This window comes from Cebidichthys violaceus, unplaced genomic scaffold (genome assembly GCF_023349555.1).
Source record: "Cebidichthys violaceus isolate CVI_PGR_0920_01 unplaced genomic scaffold, fCebVio1.0.p SCAF_4, whole genome shotgun sequence".
Classification (NCBI taxonomy): Eukaryota; Metazoa; Chordata; class Actinopteri; order Perciformes; family Stichaeidae; genus Cebidichthys; species Cebidichthys violaceus.
Window position 1 is genome coordinate 11,257,763 of NW_027176594.1, and position 24,628 is coordinate 11,282,390.

The following is a 24,628-nucleotide window of genomic DNA, read 5'->3' on the forward strand; positions in this document are numbered from 1 at the left end:
TAAGAAAGACCAGTGAATGAAAATCAATCAGAGATTGTATTGAGTCACATAAGCAAGTGAAACATCGCCAAGTGTGAAAGTGACATAAGAACTTTGGCTCCAGTGCCTACTAATACCTCCAGGCTAGTTTCTGTAACTCACTGCAATCACTCATTTGAGTATTTCTTTCTTTCATCCATCAAGTTCCAGAGGGTTTTGTTATCTCTTTTGTTAGCTAAATGAACATTTACTACACCCCTTGCTATTCTTCTATACATCTTTGTGGTTTCAACAAAGTTAAACAATGATTCACTTGTCAACATACAAAATTATATAGCTCCCCTTAAAATTTCCCAGCATGCGTTGCAAGTTAAGTCAAAACTTGTCTTCATGTTCTGTTTTCAGTCCATGTTGTGGCAGTGAAGCTAAATGGTTCCATGTTTCTTACCTTTGACTGTGTGGATTGACAGACTGTGATTGACAACAAAGCGGTGACCAATGATCAGTGACGGGTTCACCAATCCAAAAATGTGTGGGTTTTTTTGTGTTGGTTATGACTTGTTTTTTTCAGTTGGTGAGAATAGTAACTTAATTATTGATATAGGCTGCTTAAATATAATCACCTGATTGTGGGGAATGTATGATGATACAATTATTTTTAAAAAGAGAAAAAGTGGGGAAGCAAAACTATAACTTTGAGTTATAATTGAATAATGTGGAAGCATTTACTCCACTTGCTCCATTGCTCAGGTGCCTATGTTTATATGTATACATATGTTGTTGTGTTGCATTTTAGTTTTAATTTATTTTAATTCTTTATTTAAAGTGAAACACTAACCTTGTATCTTATATGAATATGCCTTTGTTTTTGAAGTGTATGTAAAGAAATTGGAATTCATAACAAGTAACAAGTCCCCGGATATCAATACAAAGTTGCAGTGAACAGATATAAAGCGGTTGTCATGAATTCCCGTTCATATTAGATTGTTTTCATCCTGGCTGCCTGTTTAATTAACGCTCCTGTTATTTCAGGTCCTGCCATTCACACCCAATCATCTCTCATTCCCCTCACCTGGTCCTCCACGCTCATCTCACCTGCAGCCCATTCCCTCATTAGTCCCTAACTATTTAGGTCCCCTCTCTTGCCTTCCCTGTCCAGATGTGTCATTGCCAAGCTCTCCAGTGTATCTATATATTGTTCCTGATCTGCCTGTTCCGACCCTATCTGCCTGTTGATTTGACCTTGGATTTTTGCCTGCCCCTTATTAGATTTGTTTGCCTGAACACTAAAGAACTAGACTTGTATTTTGTCTCTGAGTTGTGCTTTTGGGGTCAAGTATCTGTAATCCTTACAGCAGTAGTGTGTTCACGTGAACGGAGCAGGTTAAAAGCATTTAACCGTGAAAGTCATGGCGAACGGAGGAAGCCCCCGGCGTCATTTAAGTCGCAAGTTTGGGAGCATTTTGGTTTCCTGTAACTTATTATGACGGGATAAGGGTGGTGGACAAAAGCGTTATGGTATGTAGGCGTTGTTTAAAGAGAAAGACATACTATAACGGCAGTACAGTTTAAAGCGCCACCACCCCAGTCTGTCAGCGACGGGGGCGCAACAACAACAACAACAACAACAACAACAACGTCATCGTGGCATTTAAGAAACCGTTTGTGGCAGATTCAGACCGGGCTAAAGCTATTACATCTATTGGGGTCTTTATTGCTGCAGACACGAGGCCATTCTGAGCCACGCTATGAAATCCCCTCAAGCACCCACTTGATCGTTCCAGGCCTCTATGAAAAGGAAAATATCAGGATTGTGGACGAATTATCTAAGGCATCCTCTGTTGCCATCACCACAGACGGGTGGACCTCCAGGGCAACAGAGAGCTACGTGACTGTGACCGCTCACTTCATCACGGCTGAGTGTGAGATTCATAGTCCGGTGCTGCAGACACGCCCCCTCTGGGAGAGTCACACAGACACACACCTGGCGCAGGTGCTGATAGAAGCAGTAGAGTGGAAGCTAGACAGGCCCAATAGTAATATCCCAGTCACCACAGAAAGTTCTACCCTCTCCCTGGACAATGTAGATATTCTCATCTTTTTGAAAAAAAGTGTAAAGTTGTAGACCATTTCACAGTAATGGTAAACATTCCAAGTTTATTGCAGTGTGTTTGAATGACATAACCTGACAGGAAGTAAACATAGACCCAAATGGTTACCTAGCAGTTCAGTTGAAACAGTGTAAGCTAGCTCCAGTCTGCTCTGGTTTCTTTCTTTTTTGTCAAACTCATTTTCACCCTGGGCCACATCAGCATCATGGCTGCCCTCAAAGGGCCGGTTGTAACTGTAAAACTGTGTAAATGTAACTACTCCCTAACATATTGTTAAATAACTGTCTCTGCATTTGATTATTGTTTATTCAAGTGTAATAATATTGTACATGCAGTTATATCAATGTAAAAATATATTTAAGCACATTTCTGTTATTTCTGTTCTGTTAAATCCTTTTAATTTAGGGTTAAGAAACCCACATTACTCTATCAAAGATCAAACTTTTAAAGAAGGTCTTGAGTTTGACACCTGTGCTGTGGACACTGGCTGTTTTTTTTTCTTTCAATATTGATCTAAGGACGAGGGTATCAACATACCTCATGTTGCACTTAAACTTAACAGAATTGAGTATTCTTGAATGTTTCATTTTTATTTGTTTATTTCATTTTGGTTCAAATTGGACATCTTCAATATTTTTGTTTTTATTTAAGACTATAGCCCAAAGTTCTTTGCTTTAAGTGTTCTAGAAGTTCTTTCATTTATAAATGGAAAGCAAAGTTCTATTTGTCTCCTCCCCTTTTCTTAGCTGATCCGAGAAATTATCTGAATTGTGAGTTTTGTGATCCGTTGCACCCCTAATGTGCACTGTCCCTTATCAAATAAACCAATAAATAAAATGAGTCTTGCAGTTGCTGTTATTTTATGGACATTATGTATAATCACATGTGCACAGGGAGAATTGGGTTAAAGGCTCCAATGAATTGAATCTGGTTGTCCTTAAGCAAACGTATTGCCCCAGTGAAACTGCTCTGTAGGCAGAAGTCAGAGATACTTGGCAGGCAGGTGTAAACGTGTGTAACTACGCAGAATTGAATGTGAAGCACAGTGCTGCTTACAAAAGGAGCAGACTGTCAGCAAAGCATTCCCCAGAGTTTAAAACACACTTTTAGTGTTGAAAGTCTCCTCACAACACCTACAGGGTTAACTTTCTCAATGACACGTCATCTTATCTACACCAGTTTAAACAGCGTGACGGGGTTAATAACAATTACATCATAACAATTACATCATTAGATAATGACCTGTTGATGTGTCTCTCAACGTTGAGTTTCTTTTTTTTGTCAATGAGAGGTTTGGGGAGAAAACTCCACACTCCTCACTCTGATCCAGTCACTGAGCCAGGAGTTGTAAATGGCATCACATTAACGGTGCCTCCAGGGTATAGACAGACAGTCTCTATGCAGCATGTTTGTTAAGCACTGGATGATCATCACTGCTGTCGTGTGGTTCTGACTGCCCTGGTGTCATATCCAGGCTGTTTAATGGTGTGATGTCCACAGTATCACTTTAATTACTTCGCTGTAGTGAACACTAAAAAATTAGCTCTGTTCATCATTTCAACACCAAAGCAAACCTGCTTGGATGGTGGATTTCTCCTCTCAGTTCAGTGGCACATCACTTCTGCACAATTTGATTCATTCGGCTTTTATAGCCACAAGATACTTAAAATGTTGGGCGTGGTGGGTTTTATACAGTATTCATATCATTATGATTTTTTACACCTGACTCATTCAGAAGCATAGAGTACTTTGAACCTGAAATGCTATACTAATATATGAAAATTGACCCATAAGTCCCGCCTCGGATGCAGACTGGGTCCAACAACTAATTGGCTCTTCTCCATATACTCTCATTACATAATTTCAGATGTTCTTCATGTTCAGGCTGGTTTAGTAGATTTGGAGCTCGACATAGTTAAACGTTGCGTAATAGTGATACTCTTTACTTGGAGAGGTAGGAAGGAGGTATATGTTTCTTTAACATTAACTTTCTACCTAAAAACCCGTTGAGCTTAACCTTAGTACATCATTACTGAAGATATGTCTACACATGCTGCTTTTTATTGATTGTAACAGTGATTAAAGACCTACCTCATTTACAGGAACAGTGTTGTTCCTTCATTTCATTGTCTTCTGTCTGGATCGCCAGTTGATATGGTGGTTCACTTGTACACCTTAGCTTCTATCTTCATCTTTTCAACCTGTTTGCACTGCCCAATCAGTTTGACATTCTGGATATATCCTTCAAACTCATATTGTAGACCCTTGAGTCTGCTATCCTCTGAAATTGATTTTTTTTTTTCTTCAAAAAATTAGATATTTCTTCAGTGAGTACAGTTAGTGACCTCCATGGTAGCTGTATCAGCTTGTGGGAATAGCAGTGGAGCATAGCCAAAGGTCAGTAGAGTGCTGCTACACCAATTTGATGATTTCAAAAGCGATTGTCAGGACTGAACAGTTAACGTGAGGCTATAAAGGAACTACACCAATGTCACATGACTTCACATCACCAGCATTAAGCTAAAGAAGGACTAGTGTCTGGTGATGACGTTTAGTCGTCTTATTTAGACACTTGTTAGCAATCGCCTTTTTAAGACGCGTAAAAACTTCTAAATTCCACAGAGAATTTACTGACGTATTTTATATTGTAGAAAAAATATTAAAATCTCTTCAGATTGTGTTAAACACAGACCTTAAATCAGACATCTAACCAAAAACACATTCAAAAAACATATCGACTTGTACCAGAGGTACAAAAAAGCTGAATCATTTCCAGGTTTTAGGCCTCATTTCTGCAGAACTTTATTGGACTGAGTTACTTATATTTGATATAATGTAAATGTATATAATAACCAGAACATCAATAAAAGAGATCTGCCAGCAGTCGTCTTTTCATGAAAATGCAAATAAAGTCTAAGACAGCTTTTCTGTTTTTCTGTATCCATAATTTTCACCCAAGGTCATTATTTTCCCTGAAGTTTCAAAATAATAACTGTTCGGTTTAATCTTCCCCCCATTTGCCCTCGAGCGCACACACATTCATCATCATTCACTAGCTAAAAAGAAACATTTCAAGTATTATGTACAGTGTAATAATATGTAAAGATGAGTGCACAAGAAATGTCTGAAAATGGCCTTAAATTTGTTTTGTGTACTATATTGTCTTTATGGATATGTGCATATTTCTTATGGAAACTATTTCTGACAGAACCAATATGTTCTCACTCCAAATTCGGCAAATACAGACGCTTGGTCAGTAGCCCTACTTGTCAAACTCCGATGCTCTAGGTTCCCCTCTAGCATCAGTTTTGGACATGTCAGAGACTTTCAAAATAAACTTCCGTCTTTACAACATCTTAGGTTTAGGCAACATAATCACTTAGTTTGGTTTAAGAAAATAGCGGGGTTGACGTTAATTTGACTGACTAATGATTCACTTTCAGGCACAACCAGCTGGGAGGAGACTCCGAGGGAGGCCCAGGACCAGGTGGAGGGACTATATCTCCAAACTGGCCTGGGAGCGCCTCGGGATCCCCCAGTCAGAGCTGGCTGTTGTGGCCCGGGAAAGGGAAGTTTGGGGTCCCCTGCTGGAGCTGTTGCCCCCGCGACCCGATCCCGGATAAGCGGATGAAGATGAGATGAGATGAATGATTCACTTGACAATATGTCAACGTTTAGCTTTCATTTTGCTCGGCACACAAACAGTGGATCATAGTCCTGTGTTTGTTGAACCCATCCGCCTTTAGCTGAAAGCCTAGTGCATCATCGGCAGAGGGACACTTAACAAACTTGCTTTTTGTCGGGTCGGGAGTGAGACCCAGTTGAACAGAGCATTGGCTCATTCACTAAATGGGATCACAGTAGTTGAAGCTCATTGAAATATATCACTCAACTCTGCTCAACCCAACAATGTTATGCAGCATCAACTACATGGGAGACACCCCAGGCAAAAACATTGTTTTTCAAGCCCTTGTCAATTTAAAGCATTTGGGCTACTTTCAGACTAGTGGAAAGTAGCCCAGTCATAAAAAATACACATTTAAGTGTATATTTTACGACTTTGATTTGCGTCTGTCGGTTTCTCCTAAAGTCACTTGAATGCCTAAATGTTTCATTTGCAAATTTAAACATGAAATTTCCGAAAACTTGTTATAGAGAAAATAATTGTCTGAATGTAAATAATCAACTGTGGAAGTTTCATGGTGATATCTATTCGTTAATTTTTTACCCTGTTCATCTTGTCTTCAGCATGTATGGAATTTTACAATACATATATTTATAGGGTTTAATGAGTGTTTTTTTCATACTCAAGAAATAGAGTAAGAAATCTCCCTACTTATTTCCTATTTGACCAACATGGTAGTGGGTGGATGCATTCAGGATACCCGGATGTTTAGTGTGACTTATTGGACTATATGAATTAAAGGAAAACTTTCATGATTGTATATGCAAATAACGTTCAACCTTCCTCCATGCTGCCAGCACCGAGAGGCCGTCGCTCACCCTCCGGCAAAATTCCGCCGGACGATGCAAAATGGCACGTTTCACGTCATCCGTTGGATCCTCGCCAGCAAATAAGCGGGAAGCTTCAGGCGCCAGTTACAAATTTAAATTAATTACATTACAGTCATTTAGCAGACGCTTTTATCCAAAGCAACTTACAATTCAGATTCTATTGAATTGAAAATCAGCAGAGTTTCCTTTTAAGCATACAAATATAAAGAATTTGATTACATTTCTGTATTTTGGTGTATTTTATGAATAACTGTTCCCTTACTGAAGCACTCAGCTCTGCTTTATCCTTATTTGGCCAATGGTGATCAACTCCTCTCCAAGGACCGTTTAGAGCTTGCCTACAGAAACATGATCTGTTAATGGTGCAGCCAGCATGCTGATATATCCCATTCTAATAGGAATGACAGATTGACTGTTTTGCTCGCTAAAGCCCTTTTATAAAGCCATAGATTGCAGAACAGGGCCTCTGCCAAAACCACAACTCTCTCCAATAAATCCAGGAGCCGTCAGGGTGTCTATTTAGTCATAAATATACATGGTGGACTCAATTACTCAGCATGTTATATGCACGGCGATCCTGGCCATAGTTTACCATGAACCCCTTTCAGAAACAAGCACGTTATTTATTTGACTCAGGTGAATGAATCCGAGGTGCAAGGGTAATTGTCACCAGTTTTGCAGTGATTTGTTTTTGTGTGGTCTCAGGGCAGTAATGGCTTGTGCCATTTTGGTGATTGAAAACAATCAACTCTACTGTATAGGACAGCATGTACAACGTGTACTTTCTCACCATCAATGTAGTGTAGTCATGGAATCTTATTTTCAACTAAGTGAGTTGATGAAGGAAAGCAGTGGTATAGAAATCCCCAAGAGCACATGCCCCTTGATAGAACAGATGTGTCTTAATATCCCATCCAGCAGATTTCCAGTAATTCTAGCCAATATATTAGCAAAGATGGAAGACATGGAAGAGTTTTTTTCGAAGCATGTCTCTGATGTTTAACAAGAGCTAGGGAGTTGTATTTTTGCCGTAGAAGGAACCATGCAAGTAAATTTCAGTAAACATCCAGCCTTTTCCTTTCTAGGTAAAAGCTGTATGTGATTTCTGTGTATTTGAAATAGGTGGTTTTGAAACGGACTGCTTATTTTCAGGCATTGTTAATCAACCAATGCAGGCAAACACCATTTCTTCATTATTTTTCTCTGAAATCTGAAGACACCAGACATCATAAATAATAAACACAGTGAGATTTTTTTTGCCTATTCTTCTTATTATTCAGCAATGTCTCACATCAGGGAACAGATGCTAATAGCTGGTGAGAAGCGAGACAGACTGCTTATTAGGCATGCTCAAACACAACTAAAAGACCACCCACTCTCTTGCAATTATTCTGCGGTGCCTGCCACATATTACAGCTTAATTTAACTTTTCACAATCGTACCGTTGCAAACTATTCCTCAGGTCAAAGTTGACCGGGTGGCGAAGGGCACTGAAACTTAAAGACATAATTAGCACGGATCCCCTCATAATTGTCCTCATAGGCTGGTGGCTCTGCTCAGATGTGAGGTCAATTACAAATTTACTTATTTGCATGGAGGTGCATGTTAGCGGGTGGTGTAATTGGTGCAATTTCAACCTCCAGAACAAATGAATCAGTTATCTGTTAACTGCAGTATATTTTCCAAGAAAAATAAGACAATATACACATGTTGATCATCCTCCTGCCAAAGAAGAGAGGCATTGTTGCTCAGGTCAAAGCACTTATTGTCCTCAGCTACAGTCTCATGGCTAATGTAACTCTTTACTTCATTTGCAAATGTTTAAATATGTCACTATTAAACATTTTTTTCTTGATCAGAAAAGTTAATGTTTGCTACAAAGTACGGCTATTTGAGGAAATGTGAAGAATTTAAGTTTAGAAACACGTTTAGTATGATTAGACGCAAACCTTGAATAATGTGTTAAATATTACAATGTATTAAAATGTCACAAGATATTGATTTATGGAATGTATTATATGTTTACAGTATATTTACTTGAAGAAGATAGTATATGTGTATCATATATTTACCTATTGAATGTATTAAACTAAAAGTATAGTGTTGAGCTGTAAGGGAGAGACAGGGGCTTTTCAGATTCAAAAGCGACCATATGGTGATGAGTTTGGAGAGGCCGGCTTCAGGAATGTGAGAAGGTGTGAACAGCGGGGGAAGGAGACGCATTAGACAAGCAGAGATGTTTGTGAATACAGCCCTATGGAACGAGGGGGGTTTACTCCAGATGAGGAGGGGCGGACCAGGCCAATGAGGTCAACCGAGAGTGGACACTGTCCGAAGCCAGGAGGGGACAGTTGGATTTCAGCCAATCACAAAGCTGATAATGGACTTTTAAAGTTTCAGGTGGGGACTTTAAAGTATAAGACATTGTTGCCGAGGATTTCTCTTCAGTTCTCGTTGCTGGCCACCTTACAGGTAACCAGAGAGGTGGGCTGTTGGATGGGGGCGCGTTAACTCTGATATGCGGAACATATTCTATCGATAGTGTACTTCAGTTTGTAATTGTTTAGCTTCTGTTTGTTATTAAATACTTTTTGATTGTAAGCCGGACCCAGCTGATTTTTTGGCCCTGCTCTGCTGACAAAAGATGCAGCAGTAGGAGACATGCAGCCACCCTTTGTCTGCGAGAGAGTTGAGACCCTTGACAGAAATGATGTAGCCTTTAAAAAACAGAAAGGAAATGGACTTTGCGTTGTGTCAAAGACAGGGTAGGGAAGTTGCGAGATAATGAGAGATGAGTAGTGCATTGCTGGTCAAATCTCTTCATGAGATTTGATGACAAATAGGAAAAATACAGAAGACCAACCATATCCTTTTTGGCAACTTGAGGTCAAAAACAAGCTGGTAACACATTGTTATCCGTGTTTCCATTCAATTGTTAAGCAGATTTTAAGCAAGCTTTTGAAATATCAGAAAATTGAGGGGGGTGTTGGGTTCTGACTATGTGCTTGCACTGACCATGTTCTGCTGAACAAAGGAAAAGACTTAGGCTACATCCATACTACTCCGTTTTCGTTTGGAAACGGAGTTTTCAAACGAAAACGATCTCCGTCCATACGGCGTTTCAGCCATCGTTTCCGAAATGATCTCCGTCCATACCACACGCCTGGAAACGAATATCACGTGACTCTTCACATACACTGGGCATGCGCCGATGTAAACAGGAAGTAGATTGTCGGATTTTGTAACTAAGCAACCAGAGTAATAAAGTAGTCTTTAATGATCGTAAGTACGTGTTTGATACTTAAGATCTTCTTTAAAATCTTCCTCTATAAACTCAAACAGATACAGTTTGTGGAAAGTTTAATAAGTTTTATTTTTCAGACTTAGTTACAGTTGCCTGTCTCTCTCTCTCTCTCTCTCTCTCTCTCTCTCTCTCTCTCTCTCTCTCTCTCTCTCTCTCTCTCTCTCTCTCTGACACGCCGCTCACTGATCGCTACAATAACAGCTGTTTCCTTCGCAGACATGCAGACTTTAACTGGACAACAGCTGCTAGTAAAGACAACAAGGTCAGCAATGCCTGTAATCAGTTGTCCGAGTTAAATTAACCTGGTAGTTGATCGCGGGTGTCTACGTCATCGTTTCCAAACTTATGGTTTCCGTCCGTTCACCCGAATACGCTACCCGGAGTTTTCAAAGTTATCCGGCTTTGGGATCGTTTCTAAACTCCTCCGTTTACGGTGCTCGGAAACGCCGGCGTAGTGTGGACGCTCAGTGTAACCGTAGCAAAACATATGCGTTTCCAAACGAAAACGGAGTAGTGTGGATGTACTCTTAGGCTTAGGACCATTAAACAGCCATCTCACAGTAAGGGCTTACTTGGTGTTTGTGCTCAGTTAGGTCATTGTGTGTTTATGTAGTTTATTTTTTTTACCAAAATGTTTTGTTTTGTTTGTCTCTGCCCTATGTAAAGCGTCTTTGGGTACTTAGAAAAGCGCTATATACAATTAAAGTATTGTTTTGCTTAAGTTACTGGATTGTTATAACGTGATGTTGTTGTGTATATGCTCGCGGATGACCGAGTCCCGTTATACTGTGTATTTCATACTGTTACAACTGTTTTGAGATAGATCAGTCACCGCGAGTGGAGTGGGAGGTCGTAGCTTTATCAGTAAAACTAATCAGGATCGTGGCCAGCCAAATAAAATTTTGTCAGCCAAACTTCTGTGAGGTAGAATCACGATTTACGTATTTTATCGCGGTGGTAAGGATCTGCTTTATTTTGAAGGATTTCTTTGCTTTATTTGCTTTCTCTCTTTGTCTACTAACCCCCCCACACACATATAGCGTTAGTTACATGTAAATACGGGTTGAGCTAACTACCTCAGACACGTGTAGATAACACAATCTCTATTGTCTCTCGCTAATTTGCAGTCTCATGCCATTTTGTGTCTCTTCAATGTGAAGGGCCACGGGACGTTTCACGTTTTATATTGCATCTGCCACTGTCTGAGCTTTTTTCGCGCTTCTCCCCCACACACACACACAACTACATGCATGCACACACACACACACACACACACACACACACACACACACACACACACACACACACACACACACACACACACACACACTCACTCTCTCTCTCTCTCTCCACAGAATGTTTGTTGATTTTAGATAGCATTCTGATAAACATATAGTAGTTGTTGTTAGTTTTAGACACTATTTGATTTTGATCAATGTTGTTAGAATTTAATAAACTCTGTTATACTTTAAAGAGCAGCTTTCTGTGATTACTTTGTGCATGTGTATTGTGATAATAGCTGGATATGTGGTCTGTGCTCGAACTCAACCCTTCACTGTTCACTCTGAATGTGGAATAGTACTTTGATTACTGACATTGTGAGTGAATACTAAATGAGACTTGGTTTAGTGATTGGTCCCTGTTCTCAGGGTGCTGCTCCGTTATTATTGATAATTGTTAATCATTTTACTGACATTAATAATTCTATTGATAATAATTTAGTTTTTCATATTTGCTGATAACTCAAACACGGCCCTTTTCGTTCCAAACAGCGATCTTTCGAAATGTTGAAAAGAGGAATGCAAATTTTGCGTGTTTCCATCAACTAGTTTGGAGCGAATAAAGGGCTACAGCGTAGTTTGGTCAGAAGTTGATGCTATATGATGCAAACAGAGTAGAAGAAGTAGAGGTTTGCTCTTTAGCCATTTTCATGGAGAGAGGTCTTTAGGAGTTTGTTTTAATGGTTCTTTCATGTCAGCCAGTGGCAGCCTGTGTATTTTATACCTGGGCCTTCACTGCTGTCCTACTACAGTTGAACCACCTCCTAATAACCTCATTATGATGCCACAGCTACGGTTTATTATTTGTTTCGTGTAAAAATTAAGCACAACATCTACAAATACACTAACTGCAGAGTGCAGATATGATAATGCGCATGATGGGATGCTGCGTCATTAACAGACAATGCATATAGTCAAAATCAATTCAACAAAACTGCGTCGCTAAAACACGTATTACACCACACACTAAACAACATGGCCCATTCAAATATTATTCATATCAGAGGGAACAATATTAACCATATCATAAAAACGACACGATAGACACATGAACACAGTAGTAACGCTCCTATCACTCCCTCCAGGAAATACACGACACCGTAGTTCTTGTTACTGACGGATTTATTTGTCTGTCAACACCGAGAGGGAAAATGAGTCCCCTTGAAAACACATGAATCTTCAATGATGATCACTTAAAAACTTAACTTTAACACTTTGCGTGGAGTATATAGACTTCTGTCTTCTTGTTGCTGTGCCATGACTAAATGTGTCCCAGCACAACATAGGACGTAACAATAGTTCCTATCACATATAAAACCAAACAAAAATCCATATTCATAAAAACAAGTTGTACAAATAATAATATATAAACAAACATTAAATAATGACAAATAATATTTATGGCAGTTAAAGCTACTGCGATGTAAAAAATCAAAAGCAGTTCACTTACCAAAGCTGCTGTTCACTATTTAAAGACAAAGTCCATCCTCCTTTCTTTGTTAAACTGTTGTTTATTAATGACACGGTTGTACAGAACATCTGTGCGTTTTAGTTCCAGTAAGAGGTCCTTCTCGATTCATGGACGCCAGTGATGACAGTCGAGCCTCCCCAGTTGTATTTCCTGAATACATTTTAAGGGGTTTGAGGGCTGAAAATGTCAACGGAGGCAGTAGATTTTGGGATTGTCACGGCCAAACATGTCACGCAAGCCCACTGACCAATGGCTAGGCCAATTGGAAGGCTTTGACATGTCAAAGAATACGCCCAACATGTCAAACTAAAAATCTGATTGGTTGAAGACTATGATAATCAAAATAACGTCCCCATTTACTTAAACAGCAAAGGGTTTCACTTGTAATTCTGATGGCCTCCAGGCAGATTTTTTTACCTAGAGACAGCATAGGGGTGAAATCTGATTGGATTAAAAGCTCTACTTAAAACAAGCTGCACTGGAAGCGGCTCTGCAGGCTGGAAGCAGATCAGAGGAAGACAGTAGCTGTGCATGAGAAAACAAGCTAATGGGAAAAACAATTAGAATACATGTAGTGTATTTATGTAAAATTATAAAATAGCTATAACTTTGTTATTCTGTCCTGGCGGCCCACCCCTTATGTCAGCTACTATTGGCCGTGGTTCATGCTGTCCAGAGATGAAGACAATATGAATATCCAGGAAGATGCCAACAGCAGAAATAGCTGATCAGTCATGTTAATTAAATGTTTGCTACAGCACAACTCTTTTTCAACAAAAGCAAAAACCATCTCAAACCAGCGTAAATAACTTTTTAGCAGTTAGCAGTTGCCTATTTACACATCCAGCAGACACAGTTGTGCAAACATTGCATTCATTTGGAGCCGTGTTTCTAGCCACAGATATAACTCCAATCCGTATTAAACATTAAGCTTTAGTCTTGACCAACTCTTGGAGGGAAGTATCTCGCTTTTTAGTAGATAAATGCTTCTTTCACCAGCTAGTTGCTAACTGTCAGCAGTTTTGTGCTGACTATGTTGTGTGCAGTGGGCTTATTAGAGCTTCAAACTCCAACGCTCTGCGCACCCCTCTAGTGTCAGTGTTTGATGTATCAGGGACGGCTTGTCACTTTCAGCCAGAGATGGGCAAAAATACATCAAAATGTATTTTGATACAAAATACCCCTCAAATAAATGTATTAAAATATAATACAAAATACTGGTGCCAGAAAAATGTAACAAAATACAATACATGTATTTTGTATTTAAAATATAGGAAATACTTTTTTCTGGATTTTCTGTTTACTCACAATTTGGTATAGCAGGGCATTCAGGTTTGGGATATATCAATAAATATATATATATATATATATATATATATATATATATATATATATAATGTATACAAAGCTCTGGTGAACCCCACAAACAGGAAGAACAGTCACAGAATGTCAGTGTAACTAAGCAAAGCTATTAAAGACAACTTGATTGATTATGTATATATATTATTTTATTAATGGGACTTAACAGCCCATAAACTTTGGCTTTGTATCAACAAGAAAATATTCATCACACATGAATAGCATCACACATTAGGCCTATGTATACTATAAAAGCAAAATCTAGAATTAAAACCAGTTGTACACAGTTAAAGAGCCTAAATAAATTACTGTACTGAGACATGTTGTCCACCTGGCCAACTGTAGAATGTATGAAATAATAAAAGTAAGAATACTTTCATAATATGCCTTTTAAATGAAATAAATTGGATATTTAATGTTTTTTTGTTTTTTTAACAAATGGACATCTACTGTCATAGCCTAGCTAACTGTGAACTATATTATCTCCCAGTAATTGATATGGCATTATGACATTCACATTGAGAACATACAGCATAACTTGTAATACAATGCAAGATTAGATGGTCAGACGTCTCTTGATAAGGTTATCATGAACATAGAAGCTCCCAATCTCCCTCTTCCTATAGCTAGCTACTCGACTGATGAGTTAACTTGCTAAACACTGGCTAGGCACTAGCCTAGACAGCATGCTAGCGTCATTAGCATGTTAGCATTGATCGCTAGCTCGATATTATAACCATCACCATGTATATACAATAGGCTATGTAGCCAGACCCAGACATAAATTATACATCAAGCTAGTTGACATCTGTCACAATAATGTCAAAACTAATGAGGTAAAATGAGTCAACATTGACTTCACACAGGACATGAAAAGAGATCTTCTGGGTGAAAGTCCTGTATTTATTTGACCCATCCTACCTAATTTCATATTTTTTACATTGTTACGAAATATACATTTGACAGGAAATCTAGTGGGCCATTGTCCTGTAATTGCCACTTTTAGCCGCAGTGGCCGTTGTTCAGCAAAAGTTACATAGTCTTACTATAAAGCAGAGGAACTACCGTCCTTGTGAGTTCTATTGCACACTATTCTGAAGTTTAAAAAGAAAACTAGAGCTGATGCGTTGTGATGCCATTTGTAAATATGGACTGTACGTTATTCTCTTCAAGGACCTCATGCTTACTCTAAGAATGTCTCTCTGTGACACTGGCTGATTCAAATGATGTTGTTGCCCAAAGCATCATTGAGTACAAAAGAGCCTGATCAGTCTATTCAAATACAAGGATGGCATCTTCTGGAGTGACGTGGTTTCCAGATGTTCATGAATAAGTCATCTAGAGCACAACTGCTGAGATAAACAAATCAGTAAGATGAGCTCCAACTGCAATAAGCGAATTGTAACAGATTGCTCATTTCTACTCTACTGACTCCTGATTGAAGGCGACGCTGTGCTTTGCTTTCCCTCTGAAGGTCGCAGGCACTTTGAACATCCAGCACAGTGGCCTGAAAATGAGATTCATTAATAATTATCGTTGACTCACTCTGCGGATACTGGTAATGTCCCTGAGCAGCAAATATTAATATTTCAGCCCCGGTAGGAAAGCTTTTAAAACAGTCACTCATTTGGACCTTTGAAAAAGGATCCAGTTCTCCCTCTGTACCTGGCTTTTCAAAACTTTTTTTTCTTCCATCACTGCTGATGTGGATATGAGATCTCTCGATGTTAGCAGGAAACCGCAGTGACAGCCCCTAAAATATCTACTCTCACCACTCTGTCTGTATTCTTCTTGAGGAAATGAAAAAAAGCTAATGGCTTCTCTGTGGCTGAATACCATATGGTGGATAAACAGCAGCCAGATTCAGTTTCTGCTCTAAATATTAGAAGCACAACTGATTATGTGTCCAATCACCAGCTCTTTATGGGAGAGTCAGTTCACCCCAGGAATATGTTCCTCCATTTCTAGGAAGGCAGAACTCATCTCAGAAGAATCTGAATGCTGCTGGTGAGAGCCGGCTTTGTGTGCAAAATATGCACATTTCCTAAAGCTTATGAATGAAGTCCCTGTGTGGTGAAATGCCTCCTTCAACAGACAGAGAAATCCCTCCTTCTTCCTGTGTTGTTCACTGACAACTACAATTCTAACAAGCCACACAAGTTTCTTCATGGGCCGATTAGCTATACTGCAAGAAAATGTCAATTTGTGGCTTTTATATTTGCATTAAGTGAATTAAGGATAGTGCAATAAAGACTGAGGTGCCATCGACAAGTGGGCAGAGGGGCATAAACTATAAATAATAACAAGATAAAGTCCAGTGTAAGGGGAATAAATAACAAGCAACCTCTATATTGAAGAAGTGAACTTGAAATCTCTGAGCAGAAGTCCTGAACAGGAGGATTTTCTCACACTTTCACACACTGTGCAGCTTGATTGATGCTGTCAAGGTTACTGTACATCTTGTTTGAGATGATATTATTCGCTCTCCAAATGAATTTGGGAGATCCATCATTGCTGTGAGTTTGGGGTTTCCATCGGCATCTTTAAATGGATTATCCAATTACTGCTTTTCAAATGGAATGACAATACAGAGCAGAGCTGTGGTCAGGCTCAGCCAATTTGGGGCACTGCTTGAAATTCAATTCATGAATTGGAAATGGAATCCTAAGTAACCACTGGCCTATTTCTGTAGGCAGTTTTTTTTTTTTTGCCTTGTGAAGGACTGGCTTTGATTGAGGCTGCAGTCTGTATCTCACAAGCTCACATTGTTATGGGTGGACGGTTTTGCAATTAATGGCAGGCTGAGACACAAACATGCCAAAAAGATTTGGAAATTGAAAGATGCTGAACTCAGATGTTAAACTCCTCTCTGTGAAACTGATTGCTCCTGACCCCATGTCTGCTGCGTGCTATGATGGAATACCAATAAAGTGTTATGTTACTGGGAAACTTATTTATCTGGAGACACTTTCAATCCTTTCTTGCATTGGCTTTTCTTTTTTTGACTTCCTTCCTCTCGTCAACTCTAACTTGTTCACCTAGAGCACTTTAAACACAGGCCTTACAAACCCTTACATCTATTGAGTTTCTTTTGTCTCTCGTTAGAAACGGGAATGTTTTGGCTGGGGAATAAAGGACTTCGCTGGTTATTCCACTGAGTCCAAGTCTTGTTTGTGTTAATGCTCTAAAGCTTTTACTGGGTAACCCCAGGAGCTGAGCCAGGGAGGGGCAACAATGTTGTAAAAGTTGTGAAACGACGCTGTATGAGTCGGTGTCATGGTTCAATCAAGCGATTGAAATGATATGAAGCAGTGGCTTAGGAAGAAGAAAAAGGTCAGACAAGGACTGCTAGTTTTGATAATCACCACATACGGTGATTATCTGAAATTTAATGGCACTTTAAAAAAAAATGTTGCAAGTATATGTATAGACCCTTTCCTACTGGACAAAAATGCAAAGTGTTTACAAATATGTAAATTTATTAACGTACCAAACATGCAATTGTAACAGACTCCTCTAAGCCACCAGACTCCAGTCAGACAACAGTAATTTGACCTCACAGATCATCGGAAAACACACTTTATTCAAACAAAATAAACTTTTCAGAATAATTAACTAACGTTAATATGAAAAAAAGAATTAACCATGGCATTTTCAGTTAAACTCACAATAATAAAAGGAGTCTATTGCTTATTTTTAGCAGATTTCATTGTGTTTTGGGGAAAAAGGTATATGTGTGTATACGTGCTCTTTTTACTATGTTAAGTTGCTGTGAAGCCAGAGGTCATATTCTCTGCCCTCATTTTGGCACACAAGAACATTTTCCTCTGATTTGTGAAGCTTCCCACCTTGTTGTGGATTCATAGTCCGAGAGGGTACATACAAATCAGACGGCCCAGGCCTGCATATTGCCTTCTGCAACATCCTCAAAAATCCATTTCTGCTATTGGCAGGACATCGATTCTCTGCGAATGGATGGTGAGTACAGGCGGGGACAGGAGAGGATGCGGTGAGAAGGTTGCCGCAGGAGACACACACACACACACACACACACACACACACACACACACACACACACACACACACACACACACACCACAGAACTGGTTGATAAGTGTCTGTGAGCCATGTGGTCCCTGTCCATTGCAGCACCATTAATCCAATACAATATGTCTGTTTAATGCTGTGTGCCATGAGGAGATGCAACACTTATCATCTTTAATGTCTCTGATAGGACATGACTGGGGAGGATTCGCTCCCTAAAAAAGAAGAGAGGGTGTAATCAGACTTGCCTTTAAGAGCGTAATTTAAAGGGTCGTTTCACCCACATTAAGAACAAAAGACACATTTTCTCTCGTACCTCTTGGGCCATATAGCCGTACAGACACTGTTGATGTTGCTCTATGTAGCTGTAATGGTGCAGTTTGACGAAGAAGCCTGTAGAATAGAGATCTTCACAGGACTAAATTGGATCAGATCAGGTAGGGTCCTTTTGAATGTCTCTCAGGGCTGTGTGTCGTAAGTCGTACCCAAATAGATCTGAGCAGACTCTCTATAAGCTCAACATACGCCGATAACATAAACAAACAATTGGTTATTATCTGAGGCAAATTTGATTTGTGATTTTGGGCAATACAAAAATAAATTGAATTGAGTTGAATTTAATCTATTAAATTACCTCAAACCTAATTTGGCAATTTTGTACAGCGATTTTTAAAAAAAAAATTCTTGCTCATCAGCCAATATACACTCAGAAACCGCTAAGTTTTCAATAAGCTACTAGCAGCTGATATATCAGCCTGTCTAATTTATCTGTCTAACTCTAATGTACTGATACTCTATTTGACTGCTTGTTAATTAATAGCAGGTCAAGCTGCAGCCCTGATTGGTGTTCTCTTTACATTTGTCCTCAGTTACCAGAAGAAATGTTATCATTGTACGTTTCTACAAACCACAGGAATTGAATACTTTGAATGTTTACTTTTCTGAACCAAAACTATGTTTCATAAACATGTTTCATATCAGCCTCGTAGCATCCTTGCAGAAACGCACATCGACAAATGTTTAAAGCTGTGAAACAATTGGTTAGGTTTAGGCAACAAAAACGTTCAAAAAAGCATCATGGTTTGTGTTAAAATAATAGCATATTACGTAAAATAACATAACGCAGCAGACCAAGTAACACAACAAGGTTAAAGTCAACATTTACTTTTGGTCTCATGGAACATGAACAGCGGTCTCCTGGGTGAAAGTCTTGTGTTTGTGTGTTTAACCCATTGACCTATACTCCCACCCACCCTGCGTGAACTTCAATCCCATAATTTTAAATAATAATTGCAAAATATACTACGTCACCTACTTTGACCGAATGCGAAACCATTGACATTCAACGTATCTGTATGTGGCAGAAACGTACAATGACAAAAAAAAATTCCTGGCCTCAGGTGTACTTTAGTTTGGGCCACTTTTTCTAAAAACGTATTTATGCTTGTCCACAGGTCTGAAAATGTCTGCTGTAGAACAACTTAAAATACATGATATTGTATAACAAAAAAAGAACACTATTGGATCCTTAAAACCCCACATTAAGTTCCATGCAACATTTAAAAAGAATGTTTAGGTTCAACAGCAATGTTTTTAAAGTTCTCACTTATAACTAGGGTATGGTTGAGGTTAGGGAAATATTGTGGTTCTGGCAAATTAAGAATGGATAGGGTTAGGCATCTAAAAGGCTACATCCTGTGCAGAGCGCCAAGAAGATTGTGGTTGGTTAAAAAGAAACAATCCAGATATTTTCCTTACAACAGAATGATAATGTGCGGACCCAGACCTATAGCGCTGACACAGCATAGTGGAGGTCTGGCTATGCGAGACTAGCTGGAACACCCCGCTGGCAGTAACCTCCCCTCTGATAGGTGTAGAAACAAAGATTGCTCCTTAGCCATTAAAAACCACTGGATCAGGACACTGGAGGTTTCTGCTGCCACCCCAATTTGATGGAAAATAATCACCTTTATACACAGAAAACGGGATGTTTCTGCTGACTTAATGCTGATAGATAATAAAACACCAATTACAAAAACTAAATGATTCACATTTTCAAAGAAACAGAATGGTTTTTTTTCTTTGTTAGTGAAATTTCTTTATAATTCACATAGTCTCCACCCATGTTATAATTAAAAAAATCTGAATACAATGCAATTACCTCATGATGATTCATAAGGAGATAAAAGGCAGGATTATAGATTCACAGAGGGGAAAATGAATGTGGGAGAATGAGCAGTATTGAGCTGTAATCACCACAGATGGGTCATTATGAACATATGACGAATTAAAACCAATGTGTTTGTATCCAGCACACTTCAGAGCACATGATGAAACATGTGTTAGGAGGAAACATTGGTCTACGCAGGTCTAAAAGGCTGTATGACACTCCAATTATATAATCCTTTACTCTTTAATCTTAATTTGTAGCCTATAGATAGTTATCCTTGTGGTAAAATGAATCAGCTCCCGAGGCACAATCTGTCCATTTTATTCCCTCTCGGCAGCATCCTAAAAGCAGCCAGCTGGTGTAGTAGTCTGTGACCATTTGTATATCCCTTTGTGCTCATCAGCAATCACCATAACCTACAGTCATTAGGCACGGAGAGCTGCAGGGCTGATATCAAAAGGATGAACTTCCAGCCTTGATGTTTCCACCAGTTACACTTGTTCCTGTCGCCTGAGACACTCTGGCTGCTTGTTGGGGCAAAAACATACCGATAAACATGGTGTCTCTTTGTTCACAAAGTATTTAAAAAATAATTATGTAGTCCAGACTGCATGCTTCCCCTTACAGGTGGTTCTCCAGCGTTGCCCTCAGCTGGTCTTTAGAGCATCGTCAGTTGGTAAATGCATGCAGATAGAGGTGTGTGTTGAGTAAAAAAAAATCTCATCTAACTTTGTCGGCTGTTGAATTCTTTATTGCTGTATAAAAAGCCATATACTCTACCATCCCTGACACTGCACATAGTTAGAAATATATTACAGTTTTTTGTAATTGCCAAGACACAAAAACTGGTACTTGTGGCACAGTTATTGAAACCATTAACTATCTGGTCTAATCTTCACTTTCTCTTCCTTGTTTCTGTTTGGTGAACTCGTACGAGTGAGCCACGTCAGATTCAGCAAACTCTGAACTTCAGATAACTGTGTGAATGACCAGAGTTAACATGGTGAGAGACACCTGTGTGTAAATGAGCGCGTCCATAAGGACAGTGAATTAGCATAGCTAACAACCCAATAACACCATATAAGGCTACACATCCTGCCCCATATGTCCTATGTTGAAGTCCTTCTTTCAGAGATCCAGAGAGGAAAGTCTCTCATCTTAACAGAATTAGGGAATCTGCTGAAGACGAGGAATGAGGACAAATAATGATGTTAATGTTAAAGATGCGTCACCTGAGCATCGTACTGTCACTGAAATAAAGAAGAAATGGTTCCATGTGGAAAACGTCTCTCCACAGCAAGGCCATCGATGACTGCAACGGGAGGTCAAATAATACAAGATGTTCATAATTATACTGTAGTGTTATACATTAACATCAATAGACAATATAAATGAATGGTGATATTGTTAAGCTATATTTTTGTTGCAAGATTTCTGTAAAATGAGGCATTATCTATGGCGAACTTTTGGTGAATTTAGGAGAAATCTTCAGACGCAGATAGACAAAGTAAAATAAACACCTATGTGTATTTTGGATGTCTTCTTTCCACTTAAAGAAACATGTTATCGAATCAAAATAAGCCAAATTCTCTAAATTGACCTGTGCTTGACGAACAGTGTTTTTGCCTGTATAGCTGTAGTAATTGTGTGTCATACTGTTATAAAATGCAAGTGCTGAGAAAAAACCCATGGCATCATGTGTTCATAGTCTATATTATCATCACGCTACAGAGGCTTTGGATAATAATGTTGTGTAGCACATCAGTGTGCAGTCGGCTTGTGAAAAGAGCTGTTTATTTGGTGTTTGTAAAAACACCATTTTGTAGACTTGTTTTGTGTCTGTTCGCTTTTGCAAGAGATGCAGATTTTGTGTTGTGTGTATGTTTTTTTTGTATGCAGCGTTTTGACAAAGAGGGCCCTCGTTTCAGAAATGGGCAATTTAAAAGAAAAGGAAAATCTGTAATATGTTGTAATTACTGGTCGCCTTGTTCAGACCGAAAAGGATTGAATCCAAACAGGATCATCACAGGAAATTATGCAGTTTCATTTGCAAAATGAAGCGATTTACTCTCCCTGAAGGGAAGATGGTGATAAAATCTGCATCAGGAGAGAGAGAAAAAAGTACCAGAAATAGATTCTCAGAAAATGTGGCTGTGAGGAGAAATAAAAGAGCAGCAGAACAAAATGACTATATTACTGACTGCTTTAATTATAGCCGAGCATATGGTGGGAAATAACAAATATGGAGAAAGTCAGTCCAGCATTATCCTCCATCTCTGTGTGGATCAGCTCCTCCCCCATGCGTGCAGGGCTTCATTTGATGAAATCCTTCAACTTGGACCACTTTTCTTTTTTTTTTTTACAACACTGCATTTGAGCAACGCCACAACTTGCGCAGCACTTCCTCTTCCACAGCCGAGCGGCAATTTACACCCCGAAAAGGCAAAGAGAAGAGAGTAAGGGAAAAGATCTTCTTGCATCCTCAGCATCCTTCTCTGCCGCCAGCGATGGAGAGGGAGGTCATATTTCGCCCAAAGTGGCACAGTGCGTTTTGGTTTTTGATTTTGATGATGCTCTGTTTCTTTCATGCCACCAAAGCTGAGATAACTTGCAGGTCGTGCCATCTTGGGAATAAGTGGCGTGCACAGGAATTACTGCTGAAATTCGACACAAGTGAATCCACAACTGGATTAGAGAGAGAAGTTTTTGGACACGGAGACGGGGCAGTGAGATCCGGGGCGGCAAGTGCCGAAAGTCGGCGGCTCCGTTGCGCAGCAGGTTCCGCTGAATGCGCTCCAGAGAATCGGGCGGAATACGCGAAGCCAAGGCTGCAACGGAATACAGACACCCGGAACGCAGAAGGCGACACTGGCGAGAGCGAGTTCGTAAAGATGAAAGTTTCCAATGTCAAAACGAGTGGTGAGCAGAAGACCAGCGCTGGGGCCACCCGCTACAGAAAGCGCGCCAGAAGGAACAGTGATGATGATGATGATGATGATGATGATGATAAAAGAAGATCCGCCGGTTCAGCCCAAAGTCAAGACGCGGGAGAGGACATGCGCTCGGCGGCTGGAAGCAGAGTGACCCGCTCTGAATTGCGCTGGAGCGGAGCGGAGCGGAGAGCTGCCGGTCCGAAGCAAGAGGAGCTAAAACTCAACAGTTCAACATTCGCCTTGACCGGGGATTCATCTCACAACCAGGCTATGGTGCACTGGTCCGGGCAGAACAGCAGTGTAAGTGACTCATCACGTCCACTTTAAGCATCGCACTGGCCATATGCGTGAATGGGTTCCTAAAGTGCGCTTATGCTGGCCGTCAGGTGAGCACGCGCCACCTCATGAGAGAGCGGCCGCATCCCTGTCTAAAATGAATCTGTGTTGGTGTGAGTGAGTGAGAGAGAGGGACGCACACTTGTCACCCTCTGCCAGACATGGACATCTGTCACTAAACACGTCACATGTGTTTTTAACAACATTTGGTTCCAGAATAATAAAACGGTTAATAGCATTACGATAATCCCTGGGGTGCAATTCTATCAGCTGGACTGACATTAGTTAAACCACTGTATTTTTGAATACAAATGAGAATTAGACCTGAAAATGCTTACAGCTTTGGTGGGGGCTTTGTTTGTATTTGTAGAGTGAAAGAGGCTTTCTCTCAGGACCTTCTTGGGTGTATGAGCAGCTGAACTGATGTCCGGCTACAGCTGGTCATGTTGAGCACGGAGCATCTCTTACCAGAGGGCAGGCTTTTCAAGTAGCGCCGTGGGTTGTGCGAGAGGTGAAGCAATTTCTCCTTTTTCATTTTTCCTGAAGCCAGGTTTCCGGAGCCACAGGCCTGAAGGACCTGCACCCTTTGGAGCTGCAGAGCGGCCTCTCTTCGTAGCCTCCCTTTGCTTGTTGACCTGAAGTTCTTTTAATGTAATGGCAGCAGTGAGAGGATCAGGGATTTGTCAGCGTGGCAGCACATTTACAGGCGCTCCAGACGATATGGGATATTATCATTGATCGCGAATCGCAATAAAAAGCACTTGCAGTAAGGGCTCTTACACACCAGGGGCAATATATGTTAGAACAGTTGTTTATGTCATGAATACTTTCACACAGCGTGTGAATATTATGCGATGAAAAAGCGTCTCTGGAATGAGGTCAATTTTATGAACCAATCACGTTGTGCCGAACCGGTTGAGTTGCAGCTTTGTTTATGAGAATTACAAAACAACGATATTTAAGCTCTGGAGTCAGAGATACACTGTTCTTACCTATCACAATAAAAGCCCTAGATGTATAATATTGGCAGGCGAGTACTTTTATGCATTTTCATGTGGTTTCTTTGTCACCCCCCCACCCATGTGTAAAGGCCTTATGTTGATTATGGTGAATTTCCATTTTTGAA

General features: G+C 39.9%; 1 protein-coding gene across 4 annotated transcripts in view; it reads left to right on the forward strand.

The window, feature by feature from the left end:
* Positions 1-22,561: 22,561 nt before the first annotated feature.
* The window catches only part of sorcs1 (sortilin-related VPS10 domain containing receptor 1), a 174,476-nt gene continuing 172,409 nt past the window's right edge, over positions 22,562-24,628 (forward strand). For 3 of the 4 annotated variants that reach the window (XM_068726871.1, XM_068726873.1, XM_068726872.1), the window contains exon 1: positions 22,660-23,466. In XM_068726871.1, the coding sequence (XP_068582972.1) occupies positions 22,741-23,466 (726 nt within the window). In that variant the 5' untranslated portion in view covers positions 22,660-22,740. Of the gene's footprint in view, positions 23,467-24,628 lie in introns of all 4 variants that reach the window. The other variant, XM_068726874.1, reaches the window with a different exon arrangement.